The 24,943-nt window shown below is 36.5% G+C and overlaps 1 protein-coding gene across 2 annotated transcripts in view; it reads right to left on the bottom strand.

Moving 5' to 3' along the window:
• Positions 1-1,390: 1,390 nt before the first annotated feature.
• Positions 1,391-24,943, bottom strand: part of LOC127418752 (nuclear factor of activated T-cells, cytoplasmic 2-like) — a 55,654-nt gene continuing 32,101 nt past the window's right edge. For both annotated transcript variants that reach the window (XM_051659529.1, XM_051659530.1), the window contains 2 exons: positions 23,321-24,034; positions 1,391-3,141 (listed from right to left, as the gene is read on the bottom strand). In XM_051659529.1, coding sequence (XP_051515489.1) covers positions 3,086-3,141; positions 23,321-24,034 — 770 coding nt within the window. In that variant the 3' untranslated portion in view covers positions 1,391-3,085. The remainder of the gene's footprint in view (positions 3,142-23,320; positions 24,035-24,943) is intronic.

The following is a 24,943-nucleotide window of genomic DNA, read 5'->3' as shown; positions in this document are numbered from 1 at the left end:
GGATGCCCTGGATCGGAGAAAGTGGAGAACGGCTTGCCGGAAAGCGGACCCTGCACTTGTGCGGGAAAACGCTAGGGAGAAGAATCTATGTCTTGCTGCTGTTTTTGTATTGTTGTACACTGGAAGCTCCTGTCACCAAGACAAATTCCTTGTATATGTAAGCATACTTGGTAATAAAGCTGATTCTGATTCTGAGTAGTATGGGTAGTATGCCATTCTCTCATTCTCTCTAACACAGATTCTCTCGTACTGCGGGAGTTGTTCACTCAGAAACTGCTTTAAACAATTTAGTACACGAATGAGCAGTCTATGATTCAGATTAAATTGCGACTTATTGTTATCCCATCAATGAATTGAAAAGAATCGACTCACAAAAGTGATTCATTCGCGAGTCGGAAATCAATATTTTTACACAGCCGACAGAAAATACCTGACACTTGACGATCGCTGAAATATTGTCTGGATAAATGCAACATTGTAGTGTTTATCAGGGGTTGAAAAATGAGTACGAGTATGGAAAAACGAGTATGAGCAGTTGCAGCCTAAAGCACATTATAATTTATATATATATATATATGTTATAATTGAACATCATCCATCTTTGTAAAAGGTTGACTTATTCTATTTATTGTCTTTATATTTGTATATGAAAAATAAAATCTACATTGAGAAAGTCTTGAAAATGAGGGAGCAGCTAACAGTGAGAGAATATAGCGTATCATAAAAATAGTCTCAAAAACAGAAATAATCTCTTTAAAGCTTTCAGTTTTATTGCTCAAGTCCTCAGCTATTAGGCCCACTTTATTTGAAAAACAACATGGACATGTCTAGACATATTAGGGTAGACATGCTCAAAACAAAAACATGCTGAGAAATAAAAATATAATTGGTCTCTCTTTTGTAATTGACAATCTTATATTAATATTAAAAAATGCAAAATGTCTACAGGCAGCAAATGCTTTGGTAGTTCATATATTCCCAGAGGCTTGATTATAATATAATAATTGATGATATTAAATGGCAAGAGAACAACTGATTCAGTTCATATAAATATTCTCTACCTATTACAACTATTATTAGATTCTATAGAAAAAAAAAAATAGAAACATTCTATACACTTTTAAGGCACTCTATTTACAGCAAAGAACAAAGGTTTACATTGTGAATATCACTGTTTTTTTAATTTTTTTTATGCCCACTGTTCTTTAAAAGAATGGCTGCATGAAAACATAAGCATCACTCTTTTTATAATGCGTATTTGAGATAATACTTACAAATGATTAATTATTAATTTGCGCCACTCTTAATTATTCAGTCAAAATTGATGACATATAAAAATATACTCTGCCTAATTACGTATGCATTTTTTAAAAAAGTGGGCAGGAACAACTGCATTCTACACAGAGTTTACTTTAAAGGTGATGATTTTTAGATTATCAAATTTGTTTACTTTCATAAATTCTTTTTTTTTTTTTTTTGTCAATGTGCATTCAATATGCAAAAACAAACAAAAACACATTGTATGTAGCTGCAAAGACATACAGAGTGTATCTACTTATAAATACACAAGCCAACTTTTATATTTTGTCAGCTGTATATATATACACACACTCATCAAATTTATGCATATCATAAAAGCAAAGCTGTTATGGTTAAAAAAAAAATAATCACAAGATGAAATAGTTATGTTATGCACCTGATCTAAAAAAAAATTATGGGACATAATAAAAACAAAAATAACTCTTGTACACACACTCAAAAAATATTTTAGTCTATTTGTAAGATTTATGCATTTTAATTTCATACCAAAACTCCATCAAATTGAATTTTGTAATTTTTAAATAAATTAAATTAATACAACTTAAAATATTTAATTCTTTTAATTCTAATAAGATTAATATGTTCAATTTGATGGAATTGTGTTATGAAATTTAAAATTATTATTGCTATTATTATTTGAGTGCACAAGGAAAATAGATTTGACTTCAAATTGGTAAGGCAAAGAGTATAGAATCCAAATATAGTGAAGCTTAACACAATATTTATGTATTTCAATTCATTATTGTCATGCTGGTTCTGTGTTCAGTTTTGGTAGTATTACAATATTGAAAGCAAAGGCACATATTTTGACACCATGTTCAAATGTTTCTATTTACATAAACAAAAAAAAACAAAAAAAAATATATCACTAAATCACTTCTTTGGCTTTTCTTGGCTGTAATTGCTCACCATCTACATGATAAAATTGCACACACACACACACACACACACATACACACAAAAAGAAAAAATACATATAAAATTAAAATAAAATAAATAAAAAAAATCTTGCTGCACAACTTTACTTACACAAGGCAAATATTTTACTGACAAGAAGTGCATACTCTGTTTTTAAGAAATCCCTTCAAGAACAGTGCTTTTAGCAATTTAAATATTAATTATAATGCTTTTATTTTAAAATATAATTTTGACTACAAAAACAACAACAGATGAACCTATTCTTAGACAAAGACATCAAACATTAGCAGTGGTGCGGTCTAGTATCCACTTTCCCTTTGGATGTATGTGCAAACTGCTTGTTTTGGAGGATATGACAGACAGCAATGGTTTAGGTTTAGATTTAGTCTCATAGATGATGAGGTTATTGCTCCAAATACACTAATCTTAGTTCATTTATGTGAGTCTAAAGGCAACGGAATAAAAGACTACAAGAAAGAAATAATTTTAAAAATAATAATTTACGCCACCTGTCCAATCCAAGCTGTTTATGAAGGATCAAGTCTCTGACAACTCTGACGTATGAGATCAACATTGGAAAGGTTTCAAAAGTCAAATAATAGTTGGGAAATTCAATACCATTTACACATCAACAAACTGACTGAGATGGAAGTTTGGTTAAATGTGGTCTGTGATCCAGTTTGCATCAGGAATCCAGAGGGCCATTAAGCTGTACGGCACTGAGATAAGGGTTGATATTTGACCGAGTCAGAAGCATTGCTGATTTTGCGTGTGGCGCTGTCTGCAATACACCGAGGCACAGCAGACACTCCAGAGGTCCTAAACGCCTCCTGATTTGACATTTCCTCTATGTTTGACCCCTGCCATGCACTCCTGTCAGATCCTTCCTTATGATCTCGTTCACTGCAGAAAGAAACAAAATAGAAAAAGATGCTTAGAAAATGAAACTCACTGATTTAGAACCCAAGAGATACAGTATACTGTATATAGCACAAATATACTGTATTTGGACACTTAAAATATGGCCCAAAAAGTGCTTTGGACACTTAAGTCACACTTAAAAATGCCAGAATGTCATTGCATTAGATAACAAAACATTAAACCAAGTGTCATGATGGTAACTGCACACTGTAATGGTGGCGGCCCCCAGAAGAAATGTAAATAAATAATTCAATTAAATAATAATAATTGAATTATTAAATTCGGGTGCCAGACAGGTTTAAGCGTGTCAAAATGATCTTAAACCCAGGATAGCTCTTTAAAGCCACCAGTCACAGCAAAATAATGTCTCAAATGTATACATCACATTTATTTTAAACAATAAAATAAAGTATAATATTAACCAATTCAATACAAAAAAGTAAATAATCTATTACTCAAGTTGTCAGTCTGATAGCTTTGTCCTGCCAATAATCCTGGCTATACTTTGTGGTGATCACTGCTGATTATCAGTCCCTCTTTGTTTAGTCCTCACTCTTCTAATGACATTCCTGTTACTCACATCACATGTACACAATGGCAAACGTTCTCCATGCACCAGCACTGCAAACAACTGCACCCCACACCTGTGACACCTCACCTAGTACCCTTTAATGTGCGGCCATTTTACCTTCTCAGGTTTGGGTTTGGTGGCGGATCCTTAAAGTGTCAACACAAATCACTTTTCTGAGCCACCTTTGCAATTACTCGTATGTTTTGTGTATAATAGGCTGTACTGTCCTTTTAAAAATTCTAAATTTCTTCTTGTTTTTTTTTTCTTTTTTCATTTTATAAATAGAAAACAATGGATTGAGGTTAGAGCCTTAACTCTATATTATTAAGTATTAATCTGTTTTTGTTATGTACATAAAAATTAAACAAATGCACGTGAATCTATTAACACAAGGTAATGCGATGTAAAATTCAATAAGATAACATGTAAAAAATAAAACAGAACATATGGGTTGAGTTTATAGTCTAGATTTATAGTTTTATATAACTAGTTTTATAACTCGGGACTAAAATTTCTTTCAGTCAGTTTTTGTTGATAAAATGCCAGCATTCTCAATATCATACAATTTGAATATAATATAACTGAATGTATATTATATAACTTATAATAAATGTACATTTAAATTAATTTTTAAGCAGATGCTTTTATCCTAAATGACAAGCAAATAAGGAAAAATAAAAAACACGTTTAATAATAATATATCATATACAAATATAATATCAGTAATATATTAGTATAACATTAGTCATTAGACAGCATGAGTATAATGAATGTATTATCAATTATAGTATAAATTACCTAGAAATTATATGTATTATTTATAAATTTATAGTTAATAAAATAATAAATATAAATGTATACATGAATTATAACTTATCTAAAATACATTATTTATAATTACAAAATTATAAATATAAAATAACATTACTATTATTTATAATTTTCATAATATATATATATATTTATAGAAATCATATAGTAAATTATATAAATTATAATATACATTTATACAGTTATAATAAATATGAATGTATATACTTATTTAATTCACATTATATATATATATATATCACATATATATTATATTTAAAATAATGTTATTAACATACATTTTTAATGTATAAATTATCATATATATGTATGTGTGTGTTATATATAATACAGTATGTATATAATTTATACATTTATAATAAATATAAATATAAGTGTATATACACACTGGCGGCCAAAAGTTTGGAATAATGTACAGATTTTGCTGTTTCGGAAGGAAATTGGTACTTTAATTCACCAAAGTGGCATTCAACTGATCACAGTGTATAGTCAGGATATTACTGATGTAAAAAAACAGCACCATCACTATTTGAAAAAATTCATTTTTGATCAAATCTAGACAGGCCCCATTTCCAGCAGCCATCACTCCAACACCTTATCCTTGAGTAATCATGCTGAATTGATCATTTGGTACTAGAATATCACTTGCCATTATATCAAACACAGCTGAAAGATATTTGGTTCGTTAAATGAAGCTTAACATTGTCTTTATGTTTGTTTTTGAGTTGCCACAGTATGCAATAGACTGGCATGTCTTAAGGTCAATATTAGGTCAAAAATGGCAAAAAAGAAACAGCTTTCTCTAGAAACTCATCAGTCAATCATTGTTTTGAGGAACGAAGGCTATATAATGCTTGAAATTGCCAAAAAACTGAAGATTTCATACAAAGGTGTACACTACAGTCTTCAAAGACAAAGGACAACTGACTCTAACAAGGACAGAAAGAGATGTGGAAGTCCAGATGTACAACTAAACAAGAGGATAAGTACATCAGAGTCTCTAGTTTGAGAAATAGACGCCTCACATGTCCTCAGCTGACAGCTTCATTGAATTCTACCCGCTCAACACCAGTTTCATGTACAACAGTAAAGAGAAGACTCAGGGGTGCAGGCCTTATGGGAAGAATTGCAAAGAAAAAGTCACTTTTGAAACAGAAAAACAAAAAGAAAGGTTAAAGTGGGCAAAGAAACAGACATTGGACAACAGATAATTGGAAAAGAGTGTTATGGATCTTAACCCCATTGAGCTTTTGTGGGATCAGCTAGACTGTAAGGTGCGTGAGAAGTGCCCGACAATTGCTGCATGTGGAGGATTTTTTGATGAGAACTCTTTGAAGTAGTTTAAGAAGTTCAGAAATTTTTTTCAAATTGTAATAGTAAGTTTTCACATTATTAATGTCCTGACTATACATTGTGATCAGTTGAATTCCACTTGGTGAATAAAAGTACCAATTTCTTTCCATAAGAGCAAAATCTGTACATTATTCCAAACTTTTGGCCACCAGTGTATGTATATATCTATATCTATATCTATATTTATATCTATATCTATATCTATATCTATATATACTGTATATATAACCATATATTTATATAGGTTATATAAAAATAAAATATATAAATTATTAATTATAATTTAATTGACATTTATTATATTCATGTTGTTTAATGACTAATATTATACTAATATATTACTGTTAATATATTAGTATTATGATATTATTAAATGCATTTTAATTTTTCCTTATTTGCATGTCATTTAGGATTAAAGCATCTGATTCATATAATTCATATAAATGTAAATGTATAATCAGTTTCCCATATTTAGAATGTCAAGTGACACTTCAGTGACATCCAGCATCCACTAGGATGGAGAGAAACATCTTTACATTGACAGAGACTCAGCAAAGCTCACTTCCTGTTGTTTTAACTGTTTTTACAGAGGGGCATAAATGGAAACTTTTACTGCCTCTTCACTCTAAGAATAGCAGCAGGGTGCGTGGGCTCTTAACAAAACAAAATCACAATACCACCCAAACTTTAGTCTCGCCACAACTCAGAGGGGAACGTCACAGGTTAGCTCAGATCATTTGGATGTGGGAAAATACCTGCAATGCTGTATTCTAAATACTGTTTAATTATTGTGTCTAAGATAAGTGTTCATTAAAACGATGATGAATTTGCTGGTTCCATTGTGACAGCTTATCTCATGTAGTCTGACAACATACCCTGCTACAGAGTCAACATGTGTTCAATGAACTATATCTTTGTTTCTGGGCAAAAATGGTGAAAATGTTCAAAGATTTTTTGTATCAAAGACTTTGAAAATACTGACTTACTGAAACTTGAAATACTCACAGGTGTTAAAAGCCCTGGTCTCCCCTTATACAGTTTTTTTTTTTTTTTTCAAGAGGAAAAATTAAAGCCACAGTGACCTGCAAAATATGCACTTTTAAGGTCTAAATTAAATAAAGACAAAATATTGTGATTGAAAATCATATGCAAAAAAAAAAAAAAAATTGGAAAAAAATTGAAAAAAATGAAATGCAAAACAACATACCCCAAAATAATCCTTAAGTACTGTATAGTAATTACACTCCACTGCACTGCACAATACCTTTACGCAGGCTGCGCTTAGTGTTAAAAACTCCACAGTATGAAGATAATGCGGTCTGACCTGATGGGCCACATCCTTAGAACCTCAGTGTCACTCATTTATTAGCACGAGACACTCAGGCCTTGAAACCCCACAAGCCAGCACTACAAAACAATACTCTGTGTTTGTTATGATCGCCATGCCCAAATAAAAGGGTGTAGATTCTCTAAACTGCTTAAGAAAATAAACTTTTACCATGGTGGCAATGTCATGTTTTAGACACAGGACTGACCGAATTATTGATGGTCAGTCTGAAAGTTTTGTATAAAACAAATAATGATAAGAATACACCTTTTAAAGTGTCCATGTGGAAGTGAAACCCAATAACCCAACCTGCACTTTAAACCCTAATGTTGTCATTTCTGGAAAAATCAGTTTGTCTTAATTAAACATTACTTGCAATGTCAAGTTTTCAGCTCATAACTCAAACATCTATGTTCCTTGAACTTATTTATCTTAAAAATCTATAGACATAAGGTTTTAAGTGTTAATAACTCAAAAGGATGAGTACAAAATTAAGGCTATGAGGAAAACACATAATCCCTTGCGCTTGAATTATTTCATTATGTTTCCTTGGTAAAAGAGGACATATGGGGGCATTTAAATAGTTGTTATTAATAACAATATATATACTGTATACTATATATGCTTCTGACAGGCTAATTGGCTAATTGAAGTCAATAAGAGGTGTGCCTGTGGATGTATTTTAAGGCCTACCTTCAAACTCAGTGCCTCTTTGCTTGACATCATGGGAAAATCAAAAGAAATCAGCCAAGACCTAAGAAAAAAATGTGTGGACCTCCACAAGTCTGGTTCATCCTTGGGAGCAGTTTCCAAATGCCTGAAGCTTCATCTGTACAAACAATAGTATACAAGTAAAAACACCATGGGACCACGCAGCCATCATACTGCTCAGGAAGGAGACGCATTCTGTCTCCTAGAGATGAACGTAGTTTGCAAAGGACCTTGTGAAGATGCTGGAGGAAACAAGTAGACAAGTATCTATATCCACAGTAAAACGAGTCCTATTTCTACATAACCTGAAAGGATGCTCAGCAAGGAAGAAGCAACTATTCCAAAACCACCATAAAAAAGCCAGACTACAGTTTGCAAGTGCACATGGAGACAAAGATCTTACTTTTTGGAGAAATGTCCTCTGGTCTGATGAAAAAAAAAAAATGTAACTGTATCAAATATGGCCATAATGACCATCATTATGTTTGGAGGAAAAAGGGTGAGGCTTGCAAGCCGAAGAACACCATCCCAACCATGAAGCATGGGGGTGGCAACATCATGTTGTGGGGGGTGCTTTGCTGCAGGAGGGACTGGTGCACATCACAAAATAGATAGCATCATAAGGAAGAAAAATTATGTGGCTATATTGAAGGAACATCTCAAGACATCAGCCAGGAAGTTAAAGCTCAGTTGCAAATGGGTCTTCGAAATGGACAATGACCGCAATCATACCTCCAAAGTTGTGGCAAAATGGCTTAAGGACAACAAAGTCAAGGTATTGGAGTGGCCATCACAAAGCCCTAACCTCAATCTGATAGAAAATTTGTGGGCAGAACTGAAAAAGCATGTGCGAGCAAGGAGGCCTACAAACCTGACTCAGATACACCAGTTCTGTCTGGAGCAATGGGCCAAAATTCCAGCAACTTATTGTGAGAAGCTTGTGGAAGGCTACCCAAAACATTTGACTCAAGTTAAACCATTTAAAGGCAATACTACCAAATACTAACAAAGTGTATGTAAACTTCTGACCCACTGGGAATGTGATGAAAGAAATAAAAACTGAAATAAATAATTCTCTCTACTATTATTCTGACATTTCATGTTCTTAAAATAAAGAAGTGATCCTAACTGACCTAAGACAGGGAATATGTTCTATGATTAAATGTCAGGAATTGTTAAAAACTGAGCTTAAGTGTATTTGGCTAATGTGTATGTAAACTTCTGACTTCGACCTTATATATCGCTACTTTTAATTATCCAACACTGAATATGAGATACCCCATTTTTCTCAAGTACAGTACATATGCAACAATTACTAAACAACTAATGCTTATTTCCTTAATATAACTATAAGTAGTTAGTGTTAAGTTGATCAATTTTACTATATGTATCCTTAGTATAACCAGTCAGATGTTTGATACTAAATGCATTATTCTGTAAAAATGTTACATTATTCTGTAAAAATCAGACTGAAATGAACATTTTATAGTTTATTCATGTTTTTCATTTTCAGTAGAATCTATAATCAGGAAAGCCATGCAGTTTTAATCATTAATCATTCAGCACTAACTATGGGAGCTCTATGTGGATAACATCTGTTTTTCCCTCTGAGACTAATGAAGAACAGATGAGAGAGAGAAATAAACCGGTAGCAGCAGGATGCTGAGGTGCTTTATCAGCAAGTAAAACGCTCAATATAAGGCCCTACAGTCCTCGCAGACTGAAAATCTCCTCTCAGTTATTCAAGTAATCCCTCTTACACCAAACAGCTTAAAAGAACTTTAATCTCAACAGCAGGGAAACTGGACTTTCTGAGACTTTTCAATGGGATGCACCGATCCGATACCTGGATCAGTATTGGTTCTGATACTGAAGCTTTTAGACGGATCGGGTATCGGTCCAATGAGCCCGATCCAAATCCGATACTGTGTTAGTCATGTTCGTTACTATCAAGCTCCAAAAATGACATAAAAGAACCATAAAAACACCATTAAAGCAGTTCATATGACTCGTGCATTTTATTCAAAGCCACCTGAAGTTGTGTGATAGCTCTGTGAATCAAAAAAGGCTGTTTAATAAGTAAATATATAGTATGCGCAGCTCCAGCGTGTCAGTGAATGGCGCTGCTCTGTTTACACACAGACTCGTGGCTATTTTTAGCGCTACTCACAAACAACATCTCAGATGTAGATGCTCAGTAGTTCGGTTCACTTATAATATAGATTTAGAACGGCACCGGAGATGCATTTTACCAGAATTTGAATAAGAAGCGAATTAAACTACTGTGAACTTGCCTACAAACAGACACATACAGGACTTCCTGGAGAGTTTAGAACGTCAAAATAAAAGTGTGAGGGTTTAAAAAGTGCACGATTACTGTTGTATTTATAAAAGTCAATAATAATAATATTAATAACAATTTATTATTATTATTATTGTCATCATTAGTATTTGTTTACAATTTATAACAATATTTAAGTTGAATGGGTTCCAAAAAATAACTGTGTGAATGAAAATGCACTGATGTCTTACAACTAAATTGAACAAAAAAGAGATCTGAATCCTTTAAAGTCCAGATGCAAGTTGAAACATTTTTGAAAAAAAAAAAAACAAATGAAAAAAAAAAAAAAGGCAAAAATAAAACACTGGTTTCTTTTCTACTGAAGACTTGAAGACTGGAATTACTGCTAATTTTGCTGCTACATTATCCAGTATTCTAGTTAACACTAAAGTGTTTCTTAATAAGCTATACATTTACATTGAAATAATGTGTAGTTAGAGGTTTGTGTTTCTTTACATTTTAAAGAGTACTCCCAATTAGTTCCACACAATAATGTAAAGATATTCTAAACTGAAAAAAAAAACAAAACAACAACACTGGTATCGGCTTGGGATCGGTATCGGCCGATACTGAGATTTCCGATATCGGATCGGAAGAGAAAAAGTGGTATCGGTGCATCCCTACTTTTCACATCTCTATGATATTCTGGTCTCTAGATATAGCTTGTATTCCTCCTTCAAAGTAAGTCTATGGGATTTTTTCACCTGGTTTTTCATCCAGCAGGGGAAAAAAACTTAAGCTTGATTGCTTAGGAAGGTAATGACTCCTCTTCTCAACAAACCTCTTGATCTGAGGCATCTCTCATGTCTGTAGCACAATGGTGTGGAAGCATTACATGCCAAAATTTTATACTTAGGGTCAAAAGGTTTTGAAACAGCCCTAACTCTAAGTATGAGCAATAAGAGTGAGCTTTGCCTTGGCAAGCACCAGAAAAAGAAACTGAAAGAAAAAAGTGGTTATGTGACGACTACTGTACACATAGATAGCCTGTCAATGCACTGGACAAAGGGGCTACAGGGAAAGTAATGAAGGGTTGGCACACACTGCCAGTTAAGAGGTAGTGAAGGAAGTGCACAGACTGGCCTGTATAATAGGTAAGTGTCTGGCTGGAGAGGCCTTGCTTAATCAGAGTGCTTGTTTACAAAGCAATGGTAGAGAGAAAGACAGCATAGAAGCTGACCTAGTCTGCACCACCACTGTACAGACAGTATGTGTGAGTGTGTGTGTGTGTGTGTGTGTGTGTGTGTGTTGTGTTGTGTGTGTGTGTATGGGCAGGTTTAAGTGGTTTACGAGGACTTTTTTTTAGGTTACAAACTGGTAATTACAAGGGTATTATGCTATAAATGTGGTTCATGAGGACATTTCTAGTGTCCCCATAATTCAAATTGCTTAAAAAAATATACTAAACAATGTTTTATTGGAAATGTAAAAATGCAGAAAGTTTTTTGTGAGGGTTAGGGTTAGGGGATAGAATCTATAGTTTGTACATTATAAACTATAGATTTATAGAGAGTTATAGAGAGTCCTCATAATGATAGCTGCACCAACATGTGTGTGTGTGTGTGCAAATTTGTCTTCAGAAGTTAGCTAAATAAGACGAAACCTCCCGGATGTAGGGTTAGTGTAAGTCTATATTAATGATAGGCTAATCAAAAACAAAATTGTACCCAGAAGTGAGCTAAATACTGTTATTAAAAAGATTTATTTTAATGGTATGGTTAGGGTGTGGGCAAATTATAATTAGCTGTATATAATGAACGTGAAATCGTATGTGCTTTATTAGGGCATAGTGTTAAGTGTGTGTACTTAACTTAGATATACTTATTTTTAACTTACAAACAAAATTTTAATTCAAATCAATATTTCATGTCCATGTATTTAGTATCCATTTGATATGTAGGATAATGTACATTCAGCCAGTCATTATTGTAAAATAAACCCCTAGTTTATGCGATAACATCCAGCTGATTGTGCATTATCCCTTATTTAGCTGTATATAACAAAAATATTAAATGGAATATGGTGTTTTCTTTTTGGGCTTGTTTGTATATATATTTAGAAGTGTCAAGGTGCGCAAGACAGTGAGTGCACATGATCTACAAGTGTGTGGATGTGGTATGTGAGTAAGTGTGTGTGTTTTTAGGGTAATGGCTGGCACTGAGCTACTAATAAAGCCACAGTGTTAGCATATGGCACAGACAGGAAGAGTCTACACCACTTGTCTGACTGCTTTGACCTCTGAAACAGAACTTGCAGACCAGCGTAGAAGAGCAAAACCAAACGTCAAACTCCAGAGATGTCCTTACCACTCAACTCTGCCTTCCCAATACTGTATACAGCTCTAGCTTTTACAGATGTGGCTTATTTTGAACACAGCTTTCAAAGAACAAGGCTGCATCTCATAAGGACACAGGTTTCACAGCCAAAAATCCAACGGCTTGGCACACACACAAAAACTGGATGCAAGTGATCTGAAACTAATGTGCATGGCTTACGTGCTCTATCTAAATTATTCCTCCAGCTCTCTCCAGCTGGAAGAACTTCAACTCTGTTGCCCGAGGCTTCGGTTCCAGCCTGGGAAGCTGGTCAAAGCTAAGCCAGTTGAGCATTGGAGGACTGGCCAGCATTGTGCCCTCAAAAATCCAGGCCAGTTTGGCTGTTTATCTCAAGATCAACAGTTAGTTCAAGCCAGAGAGAAGATGACCCAAATTCAAAGGTGCAAAACTGGGGGAAAGTTGCGTGTTTAAGAACAAGACTGCCCTGTATGAGTTTCCATGTTGGTCCAGGCCAGTTAGTAAAAGTTTGGTGCTGGTCTAACTGGTGGACCAGCATTGTCAAAACGTATTGAAGGTGGTTGACCAATTAAGCCTTGTTGGTTAAGCGTGTTACAAAGCCTTTTATAGATACCAGCTTACCCAAGAAGAGGTCTTCAATTCCTGTCTGAAAGTTGGCAGTTATGAAATATGTAGATGTAATTGGCTTCCTTGGCAAGTTTCTTGCGATTGAGAAATGCAAAACTGCATGCTCAAAGCGAAATGGATGATGGTACAGTTTCTTTACAGAAAGCCAACCACAGAAACCCTGATAGCCCCTTCATAAGCCACCATCAAAATTATGAGCAAGATAGTTGAACTGCATGAGTCATATTTCAACTGGTTGTGTGTCAAGCTCTTGGAGGACATCAAACGATGAGATGTTAGTGGGTGGATCGCTTCACCTTGACACCTCTACACCGGGACTTTTTGCGGTCGTCATCCTTCCTGTTCTCTGTGACCTGGACCTCGTCTGCACCCCAACAGCTATTGTGTGGCAACAGATCTTCCAACTAATGGCATACTACTCCAAGGCCTCCCACTCCCCAAGACAATATTCAAAGCCATGTAATGATGAGCTGTTTGTTTTAAAACTTTTTATTAACAAAAACTGGGCTAGTAAATAGATTAAAATAATCACAATTGATTTTGGGATTCGAAGTTTCAAGAACTGTATGTTCTTCAATGGGTCAATGACGTGATGCATGTTTTTAATTTCTGAGTTCAATGTAAATTAGATTTTTTTTTTCTGGGACTTAAAGTCCAAAATGTCATGTGGTGTAACTGTCCAGAGACTAAAAAAAGCTGAAATTCTTGAAAAGATAAATGTGGTATGAGTATTGCAGAATAATCTTTTATTAATATTTCTTAAAAAATAGGCAGTGAAACAATTGTGTTTTAAAATATTGAAAAATGTTTGTCCACCAAATCAAAGTTATAATGTGTAACTAACTGAGGTGGCCATTCTGATGTTTATGTTGACAAAAACCATAAAACATAAAAGATATTTTTTTATCAGACGTCGTATCGCTGAGAAAACTTCTTGATTGTCCTGATTCAAAAATTAATACAACTGAATATATATATATATATATATATATATATATATATATATATATATATATATATATATATATTACTTTGAAAAATGTGTTTCAAAACTTTTTTGAAATTAATGTTTAAGTTGTGTACACAACTAAAAAAGTATTTTAATACCTTTTATTTGATGGTTACACCACATTAAATTTTAAAGTAATTAAATATTTTTGTCTTTTTTTAGAAAATGCTGTTTATTTATTTATTTATGAAATCACATGGACACAAAGATAACATTTATACAAACTTGACACGTGTTTTAAACTACATTTATAAAAGATTTCTCATTTTTATCACCTCAGACAACCTTATTTGTCAATGACTGCAATAACAAGAAAATTTTTGGAATGAAAATAAGAAATATGATGTAAGTTTGCACATATTTTAAAGAATTAAATTTAATTAATTATTAAACTAAAAGAAATAAAAGTAATTTTGCCGCCCCTTTGAAAGTTTACGAGGCCCGCTGGTTAAAAATGGATTGTTAGAGTGGAAAATGCAACCTCTGAATCACGTCATTGATTACAAAAACGCAATTACTTCCTCGCAGTTTCATTGCCATGGAGGATCTGAACCCGGGTCTCCCACTCTGCTGATGCAACATGCTTCCGGTCGAACCATAAGGGAAGGTAAACATGCTCGAGCTGATGCAAACATGTCTGATAGGAGATGGCACTTGTCATTGAGTAGGAATAATGTGGCCATTCCTAGGGTACTGGAAGTATCGGAAACAACACGCAGACCTCGTGTGTGATCTTGTTGCCATAGTAGCCGGGTTGTCCCATATTTTGGCCTAAAGACATTCCGTACAGGAAACCTATTGTCCTGTATTTAAGTGGTAACATGCTCGATTCTATATTACATACATACCACTTTTTGTATTATTGGAATCAGTGAATACTATAATGTGCATTAGTTGAATGTAATGTGTATAGAATAGAACACTGGTTCTCAACCTGGGGGCCTCAGCAAACTTCCAAGGGGGACACAAGATGAATTTTAGTATTTAAAATTTGATTATTTTAAAATAATTTGTATTATTTAATTAAAATAAGTTAAATTCTAACAGTTTAGCTTAATAATAATGCTAAAAATCCATATTTCTTATTTTTAATTCAACAATTTTGAAGAGCATGCAGTTTTTGAAACTTCTGGAATCACAAAATCTATCATGATTAATTATCGCCATTTACACTCCAAGTTTCTGTTAATAAAATGTATAAAAAACAAACAGCTCATCTTTACATGACTTTGTCTTGAAGAGTGGGAGGCACTGGTGTGAAAAGTTTGCTTATATTGGTTCACAAGCATGTGCAGTGGATCAAAAATTAGAACGGGAAGTCCGTAACCTGTCGGTGCGGCGCGATGATCATATACAGTGTAGACAGCATACTGATTATAATGGGAGCGATTTGATATTGACGCTGCATGCTGCTCGTGTCTAGTATAGACAGTGAAAAATGTAATAAAAAAGATCATATCTTTCTAAAGAAATATTTTTGGGAACACAAAATGTTTTTAACTTTTTTCTAAAAGTTAGAAAATAAGCAGAAAATAGTAGTTAAGAAGAATTTTATTCTTAAGACTGTGAATCTGGCCCCTGGCTTTATGAGCATTACACAAAGGTTCAATGGTGATAGTCCATTACTATCAACTTTAAACTACTCAAACCAACAACCTTTTGGTAACCAGCCCAGAGCTTTATTTACGACACCACACTACCCCAAAACTTTACTAAGCGCATTGTGCTCTGTGTGGCCACAGTAATTGCCCAAGGTTGTGTTTACATATCTCAGCATTTTCTGTTTTGCTTTAAGGAGCCTTAATGAGGGAATTCGCTAGCACCTTTATGAGCTTACCAGAGTGGTGTTAAACTCAAATGGTGCTACCCGCAGTTTTTGGATATTGCAAGGGTGCAACAGAGATTCATTAGAGAGCTCCTAAAACAGCACCTTGTTATTTGTCATTAACAATTTTTATTGATTCCATACTCAAATTAACACAAACAGCACATGAAAACACAGAATCAACCCCCAAACCCCAATTTTTTATGTACTTATCCCCTATATTAATGACCGCCCCATTGCCTAAAATACTGAGTCTGTAGCAAAATGTAATTTGAGTGCCCAATACGTCACACATAAAACTCTGAACCCTCAACCAAAATTCTTGGATCTTAACACACCACCAAAAAACATGGGTTGTGTCTCCATCTTCTGATTGGCATCACCAGCCTATAAGACCAAGCCTATACAATCTAGAGGGGGTCCAATGGAATCGATATAAAATCTTAAATTGCATAAGGCGCACCCTTGCATCTCTAGACATAGATTTGATGTTTTTTAGAATCCTAGCCTACACTTCCTCCTCCAATACCAAGTTTAAATCTTTCTCCCATAATCTCATGAGAGAAGTTGAAGCTCTGTCCCCCAGACTCTGAATTGGCAGGGAGTAATACACTGATGCCTCGTGACCTTTTCCAAAAGTAGTAATCACCACTCCCAGGGTATCTGCCGTTTTAGGGGGGTATAGTATGCTACTCCCAAAAATAGTACAAAGCAGGTGGCGCAGCTGTAAATACCTAAAGAACTGAGACCTGGGAATCCCAAAATGTTGAACCATATTTTCAAAGGATCTCAACACTCCACTCTCATATAGGTCACCGAGCGTATTAACCTCCCTCACAATCCATTCTGTCCAGAAAGGGGACTTATTAATACATGACTTTGGGTTCAGCCATATGTTCGAAGCAACATTCAAATAAATGTCTGAATTAAACACAAACACTTCTGTCCATACCATGTGCAAATGTGAGATAATGGGGTGTGACTTAACTTCTCCGGTTAGTTTGATATAAAGGCTTTGCAATGGCGAAATAGGGGCAAGAACTTCCTGTTCAATACAAAAACAGGGAGGGGCTCTCTCAGGTGGAAGGGACCAATGAGCCAAATGTCTGAGACCGAATGCATAATGATAAAACAAAATCTTGGGTAGGCCTAGCCCACCTTTGTCAATCTGCCAATGCAACTTGCTGAAATGTAATCTGGGACGTTTACCATCCCAAATGAAGGACTTCGCTATACTATGAAATTGCTTGAAATAAGAGATGGGGATATCTATAGGGAGAGATTGTAGCAGGTAGTTGAATTTTGGAATACAATTCATTTTAATAACATTAACCTTCCCAATCATAGATAAATGTAATGAAGCCTGCCAACATCATTTGAAAACCTTTTTATTAAAGGTTCAAAATTAACTTTAACTAATTCACACACATTTTCTGGGAATAAAATACCCAAATACTAAATGCCCTGTTTGGGCCACTGGAAGGCGCCCGGCTGAGAAACTGTTACCGGGCAGTACGCTGTCAGGGCCAAAGCTTCGGATTTAGACCAATTAACTCTGTATCCTGAGAACTTAGAAAAGGAATTAATAATTCTGTGGAGGCAAGGCATAGATCTAGTAGGGTCGGGGACGAATAATAAAATATAATCTGCGTAAAGCAAAAGCTTATGTGCCACACCTGCCGCCACCACCCCTGGAAAATCATCCTCCTTTCTTATCGTGGCTGCTAATGGTTCCAGGGCAAGACAGAACAATAATGGGGAAAGAGGGCAACCCTGCCGGGTGCCCCTATCCAGAGTAAAATAATCTGAAATTAATCCATTTGTTTGTACCGCCGCTACCGGGTGTATATAAAGTAACTTAATCCATCCAATAAAAGTATTCCCAAACCCGTACATTTCCAAAATCGTAAAAAGATAATCCCATTCTACCATATCAAATGCCTTTCCGGCGTCAAGTGAGATGGCAGCGACCGGAGTCTGATCATTCGCTACTGACCACATGATATTGATGAAACACCTAATGTTATCAGAAGAGCTACAGCCCCGAATAAACCCCACCTGATCTATATGTATAACAGATGTCACAACTTTACTTAATCGATTAGCCAAAATTCTTGACAATATTTTAACATCTAGCTGGATCAGGGAAATTGGACAGTAACTCTTACACTCACTTGGATCTTTGTCCTTTTTAAGAATCAGACTGTTCCGGGCTTGTGTCATGGTTGGCGGAAGCTTTCCATTCTTTATTGATTCCGTATAAACTTCTAGCAAAATTGGAGCCAGTTTTGTAGCATAAGATCTAAAAAATTCAGTGGCAAAGCCGTCTGGCCCCGGAGCCTTGCTGAAGGCAAGGCCTTAATTACCTTGCCAAACTCCTCCAAGTTTATCTCAGAATCAAGATAATTTTTTTGCTCAGTCGTCAGTTTAGGAAGTTCTAATGGTTCCACGAAGTTTCTAATATCTTCATCAGTAGACGAAGACATGGAACTATAGAGATCAAGATAGAATTCTTTAAAAGCATTATTAATATCAATGGCCGAGGTAAATATTTCACCACCAGCAGATTTAACTGAGGGAATGGTAGAAAAAGACTCTCTCTGTTTTATATATCTAGCCAGAGGTTTCCCTGCCTTGTCCCCCAACTCAAAGTATGACTGTCTTGCCCTGAATACCCAAACCTCCACCTTCCGCAACAAAATAGTATTATATCTGTATTTCAGACATTCGGTGCTTCAGCTCTGCCTCGGCACTTTTAATATTCCCTTCCAATTCCACGAGTTCTTGTGCTTTGGATTTTTTGGTGAATGAGGCATACTGTATAATCTGGGCCCTAAGAACCGCCTTAAGTGCCTCCCAAGCCACGCCCACAGAGGATACTGAGGACTAGTTGGTCTCCATATAGACATTGATTTCAGCCTTTAGCATTTGTTGGAATTCAGGATTTTGTAAAAAGGATACATTAAAGCACCAACTATATGATTTCTTCTTCTCTGTATGTGGCAACACCTCTAAGCATACCAGGGCGTGATCTGAGACTAAAATGTTTCTAATTGAGCAATCAACAACAGTTGAAATGAGGGACTTAGATATATATATAAAAAAATCTATTCTAGACTGAGTCCATCAAAAGATTAAAGTCTCCTTCCAATTTTATATCATCAGGGGTGCCAGCGGCTTGCAACATCCCTTCAAGATCTATAAAAAAGCCCTGATCATCAATGTTAGGTGCATACATATTAGCCAAAATAAGACTTTGTCCCTGAATTTTAGCAAAAACAATAATGACTCAATAATGAGAATTTATCTTTACTCTGTTTGAGACATTTGAATTGTAGATGTTTACTTATCAACATAATGACTCCCCTGCTCTTACTCGAGCCAACACTATAAAAAAATTCCTACCCCATATCTTTCCAAATTTTTCAGCTTCCTGCGGAGAAAGGTGCATTTCTTGAAGAAACACTATATCATATTTCTTACACTAAAGAAGAGAAATAACCTTCCTTCTTTTTATGGGGTGCCCCAACCCATTCACATTCCACGTGGAGAGAGACAATCCACTCACATTAACATTTGACATTTTGACATATAAAAAAATATATTGTGTGTCAAAAACAAGATTTTAAAGACAACATTCCAACAACGTTGCAACCATAAAAACCTGAACATCCCCCAGAACAAAACAAAATGAAAAAAGAAAAACGTGCATATTAACCCCACACACGACGGCACCAACTGGCGTACATCCCTCCAAACTCAAACAGTCCATGCACGCCTACAAGAGCCCCTGCGACAACCTTGCCATTGGATTGCTCAAGTCCGGTGTTTCTATACAAATTTTGTGAGACAGAATTACACAGCAAAAGATAATCCATAAAACAAACTCCAGCCATTAGGCAGAATAAACACAAAGAGCATGTAGATTCATCCACAAAACTGTCCTGAAGGTGTGTTATTCTACAAAATAAACTCCAGCAGATAGGCAGAACCAGCACAAAAAAGGCGTGCAGGTTCCTCAACAGTCAAGCAATTGTTCAGTGAGCCGGTCCACTTGGCTGCAACATGAGTGGAAGCAAATGACTTACTCCAATGACTTTGTAAGAAATACTCCACAAAATAAACTCCAGCCGATAGGCAGACTAAGCACAAAGAGCGTGTAGATTCATCCACAAAACCGTCCCGAAGGTGTGTTGCTCTACAAGATAAACTCCAGCCGCTAGGCGGAACCAGCACAAAAAAAGCATTCAGACACCTCAAACATTCAAGCGAATGTTCAGTGAGCCGATCCACTCAGCTACAACGTGAGTACAACAAGATGACTTACTCCATTGATTTTATGAAGGACATCGCTTGCTGTGGGCATGTGAATATTTTACAACCATCCTTAGCATCTATTCTCAATTTGGCCGGGAATAACATTGCAAAAGCGAACTTCCGTTAATGTAAACATTTCTTGCATTCCTTGAATCGATCACATTTCTCTCTTGCTGAGATCACAAAGTCTGGAAACAAGAAAATGCTGTGGTTCTTCCAAGAAAGCCTTCCTTTACTCCTCGCCTCGTGTAACACAAGATCTTTATCGGATGATCTCAGAAATTTGGCCAGAATTGATCGGGGCCTGTCTCCCTCCGCGGATCAGCAGGAACCCTGTGAGCTCGCTCGATTTCCAGCTTATGGCCTGTTATGTCCAGCAGATTCAGAAAGAGGCCATCCAGGAATTTCACCATATCCTGTCCCTCTACTACCTCCGGGACTCCTACGATACGGACGTTATTCCGCTGGCTATGGTTTTCCATGTCCTCCAACTTCTCCCAGACACACTCCAAATCCACCTTGGTTGCCAGCGGATTAGCAGATAATTCTCTCTCCGATGACTCCAGGTAATCGATCCGTTTCTCGACATCCCCCACTCTTGTAACCACATCAGTAAATTTTGCCTCCATGGTGGTGATCGATCGACATATCCTCCAAGTCAGCAACGACCTTCGTCAGCATTGCTGACATGTTCAGCATCTCCCGCCATATTTCCTGCACCTCCCTGACCAAATCAACTCCCAGGCCCGTGGCCTGCTTGGGGGTGTCAGCTTGAGCATGTAAGTGTCTTTTAATGTCTCCAGAGCCCAAGGATTTTGAATTCTTTGACATACTGTCCTCCTAGAAAAATTATCGAATCTCACCTGTTAATGTCATATAAAGTATTAAAACTTGCAAAGTGCGCAGCCCGCCGTTCACACATCCGATCCTCGCATTGCATCACGTGACTCCCTCAACAGCACCTTGTTATGAACACATCAAAGGTTCTAGGTCCTGGGCATCCCATTGTAACTCTTTATTAATGTGGCTACAGTTGCAGTGTTGCTGTTTACTCAGGAAAACCCTATTAGAGTATCCAAAAAAATTCCATCTTTGGCTCCCCATCCCATCCACTTCAGTTTTTCCATGCAACATGGCCCTTTCCCTTTCCTACAGACTCCCAAACAATCATTATCTTGTTCGGATCAGGCTGGCTTTCTGAAGAAGTGCAGCAGCTGCAAACAGGAGTACTACATTCCAGATTGGCAAGAGCTGTGACTTGCGGGAAAATAAAATCCTCTTGCAGGTTTCCCCCACAGTATTGGGGGGCATGGGGCCAAGAGGAAGCCCTGGCCAAGTATAAAAAACAAAGAGGCTTTCCCCAGCTCTCCCAGGCAGTCAATTTCACAGTTTGACAATGGGTTACCATCACACTTGTTTTGCGAATCATAACAATGTCAACATGTCCAAGAAGTTTTGGAGCTGCTTCGTTTTCCTATTATTTTATTTTTTTAAATTCTCGTCGATAGTTGAAAAAGCACCCATTTCCTTGTCAGATACAGGTGAAAGGAACTACCTGTATGCATCCCCTTGAACTCCCAGATTGCCTTACAGAATGACACAGGGATCTTGCATCTTTTCTTGCCAATATTCTGCCAAAATCGTGGTTTGGCCATTTTCAAAGTCATTACAATTACCTTTGGTTTCTAGACCTAAACAGAGGGTGTGTGTATGTAAGAAAATGTGTAGCCATGTCCATTACAGCTAATCAAATCCTGTTTCACTCTTTCCTGAGTAATGGAAATAAGAAACACCAAATCAAAGGCTTACAGAGTAGATCTTTGGTTCATCCTGTTTGATATAACATACATCTTTCCTAGTGTCGTCTCTCAGTGTCGTTGGGTCATACATGTGAGATTGTGAGTGAATGAGAGTAAAACAAAAAGACAAGACAATGAGAATGACTTGACAAGCTCACTTCCTACTATTGTCTGAAAGCAGACGAAATGTGCCAAGAGAAGTTGCTAATGGTATATAGTCTCATTGTTAGACAAAGAGTGTGACAAAATGACTTTTCACTACATTTGACAGATTCTTAGGGCTGCATATTTTAAGGACATTTTAAAATCACTTGTCAATTCAAACAAATGTGTTGACAGACACTTTTGAGCAACAGTGTGAACTGACATATTTTTTCAGAAGATTTTTTTCCCCCAAACAATATGTAAAACTTTTAAAGAACAGTTTGATTGCCATTTTGATCCCTGACGTGCATGAATATATACTAAAGGAAATTAGAAAAGTTCTACTTGTCTATGCCAGTACGTAGGCTACATGCCATTGTTTTAATGTAATTTGTTAATATTTATATTAGGTATTATATATTATATAGATTTTCCGATGCACTGATATTGATTTTTAAATACCAAGATCGATCTTTTGCTCTATGCGCAACCCCTACGTATCTATGTATCAAAACCCAGCACTTATTTATATTAATGTTTAACTTTTTAAATAAAGGAATGTATTCTATAGCACATTTATTTATATTTTATGCATGTATCTTTCTGTGGCCTCAGAGACACAGGTACTAGTAATGGCGTTAACATAATCAATGAAGAGCATGATTCTGAGGTTGCATTTTCCCTCTAAGACTACTTTTTTACCTCCACTGGTAGTGAAGTTTAGGGTTGAGGTTTTGGTTGGGCCATATGGTTAATAAAATGTGCATTCCTGTTGATTGTATTACATAATTTACAACTAAACGCTTTACATCTCACTTCTGGTGCCACTCATTCCACCTGGAAACTGGAGCTCACATGTGCTCATTCGTTCAACAACACTTCTAGCTTCGGCCACTGGGGGCAATGGCTTTTAATTTCAGTAAGCTCAGACCATTTTGAGCTGAAGAACTTTCGGCTTACTGTTGCCGGAATCACTGTGAGATCAGTCTGGATACAAAGCTCTTTCACTCACCATCATCAAGATACGCTTGGTCCAAGTTCTCCTGCTTGACCGTGACTCGTCCAGGAATGCTGGTTCCCTGTTCTTCTGCGGAGGAACATCTTTGAGGCTCTACCTGCACTGGAGGTGACTGGTCTTTGGCCACTCTCTGAACAAAGGGCTGCTGTTGGATGACCGTTGGGTAATTTTGAGGATGCTGGGGTGCCTGGGCTGGTACTGGAGAGCGGTTTGCCCCTGCAGTTTGAGCCACATGCTGGTTATAGCCCTCGCAATAAATGATGTGCTGATGTTCTGGAGGTGTTGGGGCAGGTGGGTCTCCACCTCTAAGTAGATGGTTGGTTGGAGAGAACTGGATAATTGAGGGATGCTGGCCACCCAGGTGAGAAGATTGGGCTGGAGAACCCGTGTGCACCAGAACTGACCGATGAGAATCTGGCATCATAGAGGCTCCCGTCTGAGAGTAAATAGAGGGGCTGCTTGCCAAGCTCTTTCCTGGACGGGAGTAGATTATTGTCGGGCTTTGCTGCTGAAATCGGTGATCTGGAGGGGAGATGCCCAGGCGGGGCTCCTGGCAGGGTATGAGGCCAGGCATCAGGCCACTGTCAGGGTTGATAACTCCACGAGGGTTATAGTATGCCTGAGGAGACACCCCGAGAATCTGTGACATGGAATAACCCATCTGACCAGGTTCATAGTCATCCACTGGCTCTGTCTTTATAGATGGAACTGAAGAGGTAAAATGAGAGAACTCATCAGTTCTAAAGAAGGACTTAGTATCCATATAATGGGAAATGGGTTTTTCCTTACTATTTTGAAATAAAAACACCCAATGTGCAGTAGTACCTGTTTGTAGACATACTCTTAAAGGAATATTCCAGGTTCAATACAAGTTAAGCTCAATCGACAGCACTTGTGGCATAATGTTGATTGGCAAAAAATTATTTTGAACTGTCCCTCCTTTTCTTTAAAAAAATGCAAAAATCGAGTTACAGTGAGACACTTACAGTGAAAGTGAATGGGGTAATATTTTGGAGGGTATATAGGAAGAAATGTTAAGTTTTTAACTTTGTAAAATCATTTGTGTGGTTGTAAAAAAAAAAAAAAAAACTTGTGTATTAATTGAGCTGTAAAGTTGCTTAAATTGCCATAAAGTTGTTTAAACTGTCGGTTTTAAGGTCGTTTTAGGATTGACTGTAAATCCAGATGGCGCCCCGGCCTGAATCGGGCAGGGGAGGAGTATGGCCGGGCCGTGAGGGTGCATGGCCGGTGCTGAGTCAATTATTCAGCGGGAGAGAGAGATAAAGATAAAGGGGAGCCGGAGACGCAGTTCAGGAGAGAGAGAGAGAGAGAGAGACACACACGGCCACGCTGTGTGTGTGTTTATATTTGTTTTATGTTGTTTTAAGTTCAGTTACGTCATTAAAATTATGTTGACTGTCCTGCTGGTTCCCGCCTCCTCCTTGTCCATCCTAAACCTGTTACATCATGTTAACACACATACATTTTTTTTTTTTTTTTAAAGACAGGACAAGTTCAAATTAATTTTTGTGGTAATCAACATTATGCCAAAAATGCTTTTGTTTGAGCTTAACTTTTCTTTAACGTTCATAATGCAAAAGCTCCCATTTTACCCAG

This window comes from Myxocyprinus asiaticus, chromosome 28, assembly GCF_019703515.2.
Source record: "Myxocyprinus asiaticus isolate MX2 ecotype Aquarium Trade chromosome 28, UBuf_Myxa_2, whole genome shotgun sequence".
In the NCBI taxonomy this organism is placed as follows: Eukaryota; Metazoa; Chordata; class Actinopteri; order Cypriniformes; family Catostomidae; genus Myxocyprinus; species Myxocyprinus asiaticus.
The sequence above is the reverse complement of the archived record's forward strand: the minus strand, read 5'-3'. Positions and strand labels throughout refer to the sequence as shown.